The 12,059-nt window shown below is 38.4% G+C and overlaps 1 protein-coding gene across 2 annotated transcripts in view; it reads right to left on the bottom strand.

Moving 5' to 3' along the window:
• TBL13 (TRICHOME BIREFRINGENCE-LIKE 13) overlaps positions 1-12,059 on the bottom strand; it is a 260,977-nt gene that overhangs the window by 50,688 nt on the left and 198,230 nt on the right. For both annotated transcript variants that reach the window (XM_089385832.1, XM_089385831.1), the window contains one exon: positions 9,588-9,708. In XM_089385832.1, coding sequence (XP_089241958.1) covers positions 9,588-9,708 — 121 coding nt within the window. The remainder of the gene's footprint in view (positions 1-9,587; positions 9,709-12,059) is intronic.

Raw genomic sequence — 12,059 nt, 5'->3', positions numbered from 1 at the left:
AAGTACAATAAGGACGAGACAAGAGCTCAAAGGATTCTAATAGAATCCATCAAAGACTCTCTCATTTTTTATGTCTCCAAACTTGAAACATCAAAAGAAATCTATGATAAATTGGTAGAGCTATTCTCAGTAAGCACAGTTGGAGAAGTGATATCTCTTCGAAATGAGCTGTACAAGATGAAGATATCAAAGGAAGGAATAGCTCCCTACTTCATGAAGATCTCTGAGATGAGGGGTCAACTTCAAGAGCTAGGGGAAGTCATGTCTGACAGAGAAATGAAAACCGTAGTACTCAATGCTCTACCTGAGGATTGGGGCAACCTCACATCAAGCATATATGCCAAGAAGGAAGCCACCCCACTAAGTGAAATGTGGTCTCTATGCAAGATAAAGGAAACAAGGCTTAAAGGAAAGAAAGATGTGGGATCAAAGGAGCAAGCATTTGCTACCATGGCCAAGAGAAAGTGAAAATTTGGCAAATTTGGTCCACGAAGAACAAATAACAAAAATATGTCCAAAATCCAATGCTATGGATGCCAAGAATATGGACACTACAAAAGGAATTGTCCTAAACTAAAGAAGGACAACAACAACAAAAGAAAGAGGGAAGAAGTTCACATGACTCAAGAGGTGAAAGAAGAAGAAAAGAAGCAAAAAAAGGAAGATCCTCTAGATCTCTTATATGACTAAGTCAAACTCTTTACTTAAAGTCTTCTTTCAAAGTTTTGAGTAGGATAGAAGCATGTAGGAATAGAATAAAATTGCATGGATAGAAACATCTTCTAGAATCTAAAAACATGAAGTACATAGAGTTCTAGATACTCATGTAGAAAGAGCATTTATAAATGAGAACAAAATGCATGGTTAGAAATATCTTCTAGACTATAGGAGCATGGTAGATATAGCTCAAGTTATTCATGTAGAAGGAGCATACCTAGAATAGGACCTCATGCACAAGGAAAGAAAATCGATCATGATTAAGAATCTTAGAAGACCTCCATCATCAAAACGAAAGAAACATTTGTAGGATAAGGGTCTTCAAGATCCTATGATGGAATCTTCAAAAGAAGATTCATAAACAAAAGCAGATGTCTCATTGGGAACCCCATTCATGGGATTCAAGAAAAGGATGATATGCAGGCAAGCTAAGATGAAGCAAGAAGGGCCACACCAAGGACAACCAAATGAAGCTAAGATGATCAAAAGATAATCAAGATCAGGTATGTGTGCATCAAAGTTTAGTCATGTTATCATTTGTATATTATTGAGTCATGGGAATAGTTCTAGAACATGATCAAGAAGGAAATAATCTCTTTCACCAATGACATGCTTGAAGGCATGTACTACAGTGCAATGAAGGTCGACAAAAGGAAATACTCACATAAGGAGTATAAGATTGTTGACTAAGAAGCAAGTGAAGAAGGAATGTTGACTAGTCCTAGAAGCAAGCAATGAAGAAGTGCTCCCACAAGGAGCATAAGGTGGTTAATCAATCTATCCATGAAGAAGCAAATGAAGAAAGAGATCAAGCATGTGAAGAACACCATGATCACAAACAATCACTATCTGACAAAGATTCATTGAATATATCTCTCGAAAGAAAGGCAGGACAACTCTAACTAAGAAAGGAAAAGATCAAAGGACCCTTGACACCTATGAAGGCCTTGGAGATATGAAAGGTGCAGATAACTGATTCTACTCTACGAAGATGTCATGATAAAGAAGCCATCCAGCAAAAGCACCATTTAATGTTGAAGAAATATCAGGATGAAGTCATGAAGGGCTACTAGATCAAAGCATGGGAACAAGCAAGTACAAAGAAGCATCCATGTGAAGAGTAGTCTGAAGCATAGACAAGATGACAAGGAATAACCAGATGACAAGAGAACCTGATATATGACAAGAAGGCCACTTTCCATGAAGGAAGCAATGACATGAAAAACCAGGAAGGAAAGTGATCGATGGATGGTGCCCTACCAAGAAGAAGTTCGAACAAAGACTAAATGACATCAAAGGAAGGAAGGAGATCAAGCAACTGGAGGACTCACAAAGAAGAAGTTGCTGATACAGGTCCTTAGTGAAGAGGGAGTAATAACAAGTTCCCAATTACAAAGGAACTTGGACAAGTACCTTGTCAGAGGATACTTGGGCATGTGTTCCTCAATTGAGAGGAAGTGATAGACACAACATTCTTGTCTTCACTTGGGAAGAAAGAATGAGAGGATTGGGTAATCATCTGGCATTTGATACTCTTTGAGGATGTGTTGGGCATCCAAGACAAGCGTAGGCAAGAGGATCGATACTCTTTAAGAGCTGGGAACCCAAGATAAGAATAGTCCTAGAAGGTCATACTCAGTGAACACCCGGGTGGGTATGTACCTTGAGAGACAATGACTAAGTTGTCTATAAGTCATTGATCTCGCCAACATTGTGTTGGAATTTCTAAGTCTAACCCGTTAGAAACCCTTCATGTACATTACTGATTTATTCCTACCTACTTGTTCTGTTAATTTACAAGTTATTTACCATGTAAATACTGGAAATAAATACAAGTACATGCTCAACACATTACAAATCATCAAGTGAAGGAAACAGAAACAAGCACACAAGTGACACCGTTGTTTTTGGACTACTGTCCCCGGAAAAACACAATGCATGAAAATCGGTGCAGCTATTTGAGGGTTTGATTTATTAAGCAGTTTCAGAATACAATATGGGTGCCAAATCTGGCTCACCCAACAGAGAAAAATCTCGGCAATAGTACCTCTCTACTCAAAAGCATATATTCCAGCTGAAACCCCAGATAAACACTCTCGCAGCTCCTCAGCGCCAATCTACCCCACGAAACCCCAGCGTCAGCTCTCTCTGGCCTAGTGTTAGCCCAGCGTCACTCTAGCTTAGCCTACGTCAACCTCTGGAGGCACTATGTCAGTCCTCTAGCCCTCTGAGTCACTCACACTGGCCCTCTGAGGCACTGCGCAACTCCTAGTTGCCTCTATGCGAGCCCTGGTTGGCTCTGCGTGAACCCTTGGCTGGTTTTGCGTCCCTCTCTCCGGCTACCGCGTTGATCCTCCCGATGCTATCTTTGCCTCTCTGCTTCTGTATTCACTGCCCCTCAGCTGCAACTCTGATCACTCAACTTTCTTAGCAAACCCAGCCCTATAAATTCGAAAGCTTGATCTCTTGGTGTGTTCCCCAAGTGACCCTCAAGCCTCCTCTTATACTTTTCTTGTTGACAAATCAACGGCCGAGATTAAGTCGTTAATCAACGGCTAAGATTAGATTTGGCTTGATCCATGACTTTTGGACCATTCTAACACAGTTTTATATTAATTCACATTAACATTTTATTTTCCCTAAGTTTAGACTTAGGGACTCCATTAAAAATATTAATTATTTTAATATCTCCCAAGCTGTTTAGAATCTACCCAAACCATTTCTGGGTATTGGATATCTCATGTGCCTTAGCCTCTCCACCAATTTTCGTGGCTAGAGCACATCTGATGCTACCCCAAATCAACACATTGTGCTCTAATCTATTGAGAGATAGAGTTGTCAATCAAGGCCTTGATGTGGAAACAATGTTGGTTACTATGATGCTATAACAGATGGATTTCCAATCCGGTTTCTCTTATGTGAATTCTTAAAGACTGACAAATAGCCAAACACCTTATAATGAGTTATGAATACCTCCCTAGTTAAGAGGGAGTGTTGAAGAAAGTGTAACTAGGTTTGGTCTTCATAAATGTAATTTTGACATTTGTATTTATTCAAGAAAAAAGAAATTATTTTTATATTATTTGTCAATGAGTTTCTTGCTCATTGAAGTAGGTCAAGCACATGTTTAAGTGCTTCTAGGAAGTCAAAGTGTCAATGTATTTATGTAAGACCCTTAGAGGGCATGTTACACTATGTAGAATATTGTATAAGGTCAAAGGAATACCTCCAAGCCAAGTACAAGTCCTCTCCATGCAAGAGTGTCCTTCAAAAGAGGCTAAACAATGAAAATTGATGAAGAAAATGTATGTCGGCCTATAGTGAGCAAGTCGGCCTAAAGGAGGGACAATCCTCTATAAATAGAGGTTGTCCACTCCCTCAAAAGAAAACGAAAAACATCTCTGAAATCAGCGAAGTGAAGTAGCCAAAAAAGAGAAGGGAAAACCTTGTCTAAAGGGTCTCCTAGTGCAGTGAAGGAAGGAGGAGGAAAACCGAAGTGAAGAGGATTGTTTCTAGGGCTAGAAACAGTCACACGTGCGAAGAAAAGGAGGTCAAGTCTGCGGGTATGACAGCAGGGACAAAACAGTCCATGAACTAGTGTTGTTTGGGCTTGAAACTAGGCCTACAAGGCCTCCCAAGTCAAGTGAAGAAGCCTATCTCTCTAGCGAAGGAAAAGGACCCCAATTCTCTAGGGTTCCAACTTCCTACCATACATGGCAAAACTAGGGCTATTGTTCAGTCACATCAAGTTTGCAGACCTGCCTCAAGAAGAATCTCGTAGGATCAAGAGAAGGGTGTCTCCTTAAGTGAAGAACATCTTGAAGAAAGAAAGAAGAATATCTCATCAAGAAGCTAACATAGCCAAGGTCTATCTCTAGATAGAGCAGTGAAGAAAAGGATGAAGTGTTGGGGAGAAAAGTGTCAGAAGGAGGAAGTCCATGTGTCGGGGAACATAGTGCAGAAAAGAGGAAGGTCTTGACTTGTGCTTGGAGGACATCCTAGTCAAGGGTCTAGGGTTTGGCATTGATCAATAAGAAGCTTCAATAAGAGAAAACTTACCAAAGGGTTCCTCTCAAGCGAAGAGAGGTTTTGGCCCTGGCAGAGAGCCAACACCTTGCATTCATGTTCCTATGTTTTTGATAGCAATTTGATGAAGTACACACACATGCATTAATAATAAGAAGAAGAAGATTAAGCTAACAAGGAAAACTAAAAAGACTCCACAAATTGTTATCAAGTCAAAAAGAATCACACTACACCTAATTGCCTTGATTCTTCAACACGACCAATCATCCAGCTTACCCCATCATTCATATTAATATGCCCATAACATACGTAATTGCTAAAATGGTTACAATACCCATTGATAGATGAGCCACCTTCCTTCAAGAACAATGCTAGATAGGTGAGAGCACTAACCCAAGCAATAGGTGGAGAACTTAGGTATAACGCTATTTGAATATCATCATAGGGTGGTTGGTTGTTGGTTGTCAAATGAAGAGAAAAAATTTCTCCTATGGGTTACCCACTTTTGGCGGGTAATATTACTCATTGACCTTATCTTTTCAACCTACTACAATTCTATTTGTTCCCTCATATATGCATGTGTGTGCCTATAGGTGTGATTGTCTCACATTGACCTCTACTTTGAAAAGTTCAATCTACTTGCTTAGAGTGCCTAAATGCCATTGGGACAAGCAAATCTCTCCCCATAATAAATTTCTGTTTGAATAAAATGATTCATTAATAAAACATGTACAAAGCACTTTACACAAAAAAGCAGGTTTGTCGAGGAAACCACCATAAACACAAGCAAAGAGAGCATATAAATTATAAGACTAGAAACTCACTAACCAAGGTACAAGGTACAAAATATTACCATAAGGGCTACAAATAATAAATATATGCCTTGAAGGAAACATAAACGTAGTGACAAAATCATAATAGAATGGTAGGTTGGCTAGCAAAAAGCATCACATCAAGCAACAACAAGTAATTGTTAGAAAAACAGAAAGATTCTCTTATGTTGATAATTACTCGTGATATTTTTGTAGTCTTATTAATTTTCTTTATGTTTTTCTTTTATCTTCTTTTCATCAAACAATCATCAAATCAAAACATGAAGATCAACGACACCAGATGTAGGCACTCAATCAAGGCTAAAACCCCTCTATAGGGGAAAACCCAGTCAAACTCTTCCACTAGTAAATCAAATTGAGATAGATCAAGACCTTAGACCAAAAGACCTTCCTCACTCCACCAAGTCAGCCCTCAAACTATCCTTCCTGACTCCAACGATCAATTGCAACAATACTGCATCAAAAACAAAATTTCGGCCCAACTGCTCCAAAATTTTCGGCCTAGCAACTCCAGAATTTCAGCCCTACTGCAGCCCTGCAACTTCGGCCCTCTTGTAGCTCCAAAATTTCGCACGTGTGGATCACAAGAGAGAAATTGGTCTCCAAACTTCTTCACTAGGGTTTTCTCTTCTTTGCTAGGGTTTTTCTCCTTCTTGAATTTCACACCCTTCTTTCTTCTCCAGCAACTGCAAATTGAACTTGTTGTGTATGTGCTCCAAATGAGATCGAGTTGTTGCCTTTATATAGTGAATCTATGAGGACGAATTCCCTTGATGAGGCTGACTTGGTGGAGGAGTCTTAAATGACCTAATTACATGAAAATAAATTTCTTTCTCGATTGAGAAAGCCCAAGAAGGGTCTTTTACGTGATGATAAGGACAAGGACTCTTAACATAAACCCTAGAAGCCTACAATGGAGGATTTGACCTAAAAACCATTGACCCAAGCATCTACCTCAAATAAATTTGTTTGCCTCTACCTCAGAGAAACTCATTTGTTTCCACTTCAGAGAAACTCGTTTGTCTCTCTGCCTTAGAAACCTAGATGCCTTTGCCTTAGAGAAATTTGTTTGCCTTTACCTCAGATGATTTGAAATTGCCTTGAACAAATGATGAACGAACTGCCTCTTGGAGGAGGTTGAAGCCTTTATTTATGCTTGTCTAGGAGGCAGAATGGTTGTGACTAAAGGGACAAGCCGACCTGACTTCATGGTGGGCCAACTTTACATTTTGGAGGCAAATTCAATATAATTTGAAAATTCAAATTTCCCTCTCTTTGAGGTCGGAATGAAGAACATGTTGTATATTAATTATTTCAAAGGTTAATCAATAAAATGACATGAAGGACATGTCTTACATTTTCATTATATATTTCAAGAGCCAAAAATATTAGTTATGAAGACCGACCATAACTACAAAATTCAACATGCTTCACTTCATCAAATGGATGAAACCATATGTAATACAATTTCTCTCAAGCAATGAGGCACTAGCAACCTGCAATAACCTTGTGGCTAGAGTTGAGAGATGCAGGTTATCCCCTAATGGAAGCCCCACAAAGTAATAGGAGGATCCATATGCCCCTGATTATCCATGGCTAGTGGATTTGAAAAGCTACCAGTGGATTGTACAAATGATCCAAATTCCCCTCATATTTCCTTTGTGATCACTACATCCTTATAGATTTTCCTCAAAGTTGTTTTATATCCCTGTACCACTTCAGAATCTTTGTTTGGAACTATTCTACCTAGTAAAGATAAAATTTTGGAATGATAGTATTTAGGGTGTAGTGCATAGACTAAAAGGTGTAATGGTATGGTCATTTTGTTCCACCTTTTGGTAACTATGCCCTTCACTTCATTGTAAAATATTTCATAGGGGTCATTCTCACTTGATCTGATAGTTTCCCTTTTTTTTTCCAACATATTATCTATGTTTTCATAGACCTCCCCCAAGCAAGGCATATCGTTGTCAAATGCCCTAATCATGGTCAGTATTGGTTTTGTAAATTGCAAAAGGTATTGAACCTTGTCACACCATGCATCATCAAGAATGATCGCCTTGATTCTTTGTCCTCTATCAAAAGCAGAAGTCCTTCACATTTCCCAAAGAAGGTCAATGACAATTGTCTGTAATGCTTGTATGACCATCACAAGTCTCTTTATGACTAGAGTGTGGAAGGATAAACAGGTTCAGCATCCTACATAACTTTTGAGAAGTCAAATTTCAAATCAGAAATCATATTACCAATAAAAATTAAAAAATCATAATGCACATAATATTGATTACAACTCCAACTTTGCAAAAGCCATATATATGGCTTGGAATATTGAATGATTGGTGATAAACATTTGGATCTCCTTTGGTGCTACATATATTTCATCGATCCATTCAATCTCACCAATCTTGGCAAGCATAAGGTTCAATGAATGCACTGCTCATGGAGTCTAAAAGATGTGATCATATTGACCCTCTACAATCAAGAACATGGCTTTAAAAACCTATGCATTATCCATGATGGCCTGAACAAAATTTTGTGGCCCCACACTTTCGATTGCATCAATAAGAATTGTGAAGATGAATGTTGCATATCTCTCCACTTCATTGCTATCAACAGTGTCCAAAAAGATCGCCCCTTGGGGGCATTTTGCAATAACATTAATTAAAGGATGATTTCTTTGTTCTCTCCATCAAAAATGATGGACACCCCATTTTCTTCCCATGTGTCACAGATATATGTAGTTGTCTTTCCACATAGTCTTTCTGATGTTATCAAGATGGTGTAGAGCTTTTCATAACTAGGGTTCTTGTACCATCTTGGTGTTTCATTAACCACCTCAATCATTTGTTGCCAATAAGAGAAATGCACCAAATTGAATGCTAGCCCAGCTACATACTCATCAGCTACTTCTCTGCCCTCCTTATTGAATGTTGCTTCAAGAGGTCCGAAAGTAGGTCTTTTATTAGTTGTGACAACTGATCTAGATGGCAATGGAGGCTTAGTTAAGGCCTTGCACAAGGATTTTTGCATTAGCAAGTCTCCTATCAGCAACTTCTTGCAAAGATACATAGAAATTTAGTTTTGCAGGACTCAAACCTGTCCCAGGTTGGCCATTTGGACCAGTTCATACCAGCTCCTCTGTTTTAGTCTGCCCAGTGAGATGGCCCTTCACCCTTGGTGTATGAACCATTTTGAACATTATTGCATTCACTGCATTTTCATCTATATGAACCACCCCCTCAATTTTTGCCAAGAATATCCACGTACTGCCACAAAGGAGATTTTAAATCTTTATGGACCTTGGATTCATGTGGTAAATTTGCCTCCTCACTATGTTCATGCTGTGATGGTTGCATGTCTATCACATTTCCATATAATCATTAATCAGATATAACTTATAATACATCATGGCAGGGACAAGTAAAACAGTAAATACTGAAATCGTAAAAGTAAGAGCAGCAATTCTAAAAGACTAAAAATAATACAGAGAAGCAAGCAATATATATCGGATATATGCCCAGGTGACAAGATTATTGGTGGCAACACTAGCAAACCCAAGAAGTAAGGCAATCTGACTATTTTTTTTTATTATTAAGGGACTTCGGTATGAAAACATGTAGGCTGTAAGTTTTGGGAATCTTTTCTGCTTTCCTTCTTTTGTTCATTTAAATTTTAGGGCTTCTGTGGGAGCAAATTTACAGGTAGACCTTGCCTTAGACACTAGAACCACTGAATCTAGTTTTAAATCCAGGTCACCAACATTATTTACTTCAACGAAGAAATTTGCTGAATGAACAGAAATCCAGATTCCACATTTTCCTGAAAAGTTGAAGACCCAGAAACAAGACATGTTGCAACTTCCATACAAATAAGGTAACTCTGATCAGAAATCACATTCCTTTATGCACCTTCATTTTCTCTTCTATTCAAAGCTAAAGCCTTAAATATAAACTCTTTAAGTAAGACTTCAAACATGAACTTCATAAGGGCCCAATGAAAAAAACAACATACCATGTTTTTAAGAACCATGTCCAGGCCCTCCTCAGGTGTTTTGAGGGGCAATATTGGTTTTCCCTTTTCAAAAAATAGCATTGGTGACTTTACTGGGTCAAATTTCGTGGGTGCCCACCACCTGAACATCGTAAAAAGAAAATAAATTAGGCAGTAATGGTAAAGAACCATTATGTTTCATCATCCGTCCATAACTAAATTGGGAATAAAGCAGTTTTGATTACACAAATAAATTGTGCATCCACTAAAAGCATCATTCTGAATCTCAAAAAGGAATAGTTGAAAAGGCAACGTGAAGAACAATAAAAATCAACACAAACTCAAATTCAACTGAAAATACATAAAGACATATATCTTAGAAGATCTATTATGGCTGAGATAATACTGCAAACTAAAAAGTTAGAAACAACATTTCTTACAAGATAGGAACCTAGGGTCACTGCAATTCAGATGGGAATGATAGATTTTGTACATGGAGTTAGATGGATGCATAAACTTAGTATGAACATAATAATTTTGCGCACGCATCCATCATATTAAAGGATAAAATGAAAACTCGAGTTAGCAGAAAGAACTCAAGTCTTATTATGGATTTTCATATCTCAAGCATGTCAATTTTATCATAAGTGCAATTTTTCATCCTTTACAAAATAGATCAAGTAAATGCACTCCAAAACACAATCCAAGATCTATGCATAGATTGGCAAAAGCATATGACACATTTCCCCCAAATCCTCCTCAAGGAAAACAAATCTTCGTGGAGAACATTAAGAGTATGGTCTAGAATGTGACGGGTGCTAATCATGCTAATAAAAAACACAACCTGGTTAGTGTTGTGAAACAGTAGACTTCTGATGTTTTGTTTCTTCAAGAACTTGAAGTTACAACATTCAAACTAAATATTTCTATTTACTTCATTTATTTATTTTCTCCTAATAATTAGAGATCAATTACTAGGGAATGATGTCAATGGATGATTCTCAGTACCATTTCTAGATGGGAATCAAAATTGCAGTTCCCTAATTCCTCAAGCCTTTGAGGAAGTTAAACTGCCATTTGGGTTATGAAGGATGGAAAATTTCCACGGGAGGATCAAAGTTTTAAAAACTGGAACTGGCAGTCGTCTGGAATGGAACAAGCCAGCAAAACCAGTTTTTGGACTGGTTTACACAAAAAAGCATTATACACAGTGCACACACACATCAATGTAAATACAAATGATTAGACATAAAATATGCAAATGGGGTGGGGGCGGTTAGCGTTTGGGAGGGCTGGGGTATCATTTATTCTGTTTATTTGGCAAAGGTGTCTAAACCAGTTGTACAAGTTTGTAAACTGGCCAATCCAGTTCATAACCAGTCTAGGGTTCCCAAGGATAGACTTCCTAATGAGTTTTACATGTATATGTGGGATACTGCCGGCATCGACCTTTTAAAAATGTGTGAGTAAGCTTGGCTTCAAAATCTCTACGAACACAAACTAATACAGCAGACAAGGCACCTGTGAAAAAATGTTCTATGAAATTAGATTGATTGGGAAACAAAGAAGTGAGTTGTCTTAGTGTTAGACATCTAATTACAAGCTAGGCGAGAACCCCTGAGTACAAAAGGACATAACAATGTGTGAATCAAGGGGCAGATAAAGTGTGAGAAGCCTGACTGCAGACAAGCCCAGTGCAAGAACAAAAACAATGAACACAGGTGAGATGGACAAGAACGATATTTATCTTTTGGTTTTAAGTTTTATGAGTAAATAGAATTGTATGATTGTATTTATAACAATAGGGGACACATGGAGACAGTTTTGCCTATCCAAGGCAATGACCATCTTCAAATAGGGTTAGGATACTGTTACCCCTCTTTCAGTGGGGGTACATAGATTTTTTCAGTGCAGCATTCATCACCATTGTAAGCCCAAGGTCACAAGTTAAAGCCACGTAAAAACCATGTGAGGCCCTGTTTTAGGTAGCCTAGACCTATGTCTTGTCAATTTGAGTTTGTATCCATTTTGTTTTGGTCAGACCATGTCCCATCCAATGAAAGCTTCACCTGGGCAATCTCATCCCTAGTCAGGTTGGAGAACCTTGGTGGACTTCTCATGAGGAATCATGGTTTTATGGGAGCCTGCATTTGTAGGGATGTGTTGATTTTTGTGTAGCACCAAGAGGTATTCCCAAAGGCTAAGTGGCCTCCTAAGTCGACCAAAGAAAACTATTCAAAATGGAAATTTTAATTATTATTCATGGGCTCATGTAGGCTTCAAAATGTCAAGTCGGCCCCACAAGGTGAATGGGTGTGACCCTTGGTCAAAGTCCACCCCATTCAACTCATATAAATACACATAAGGCTTGTCCAACTTAATCAATTCAGATCATCATCAACTCTTCTATTCTTTTGTTCTCATGTGCAAGATAAGGAGAAATTCTGGAGTTTGACAAAGTATTGAAGCTGCTCATTGACCAACGTTGACTGA

The sequence above is a fragment of the Pinus tabuliformis genome, chromosome Q, assembly GCF_031772625.1.
Source record: "Pinus tabuliformis cultivar Carrire ecotype Pingquan chromosome Q, CPIR1, whole genome shotgun sequence".
Lineage (NCBI taxonomy): Eukaryota > Viridiplantae > Streptophyta > Pinopsida > Pinales > Pinaceae > Pinus > Pinus tabuliformis.
The sequence above is the reverse complement of the archived record's forward strand: the minus strand, read 5'-3'. Positions and strand labels throughout refer to the sequence as shown.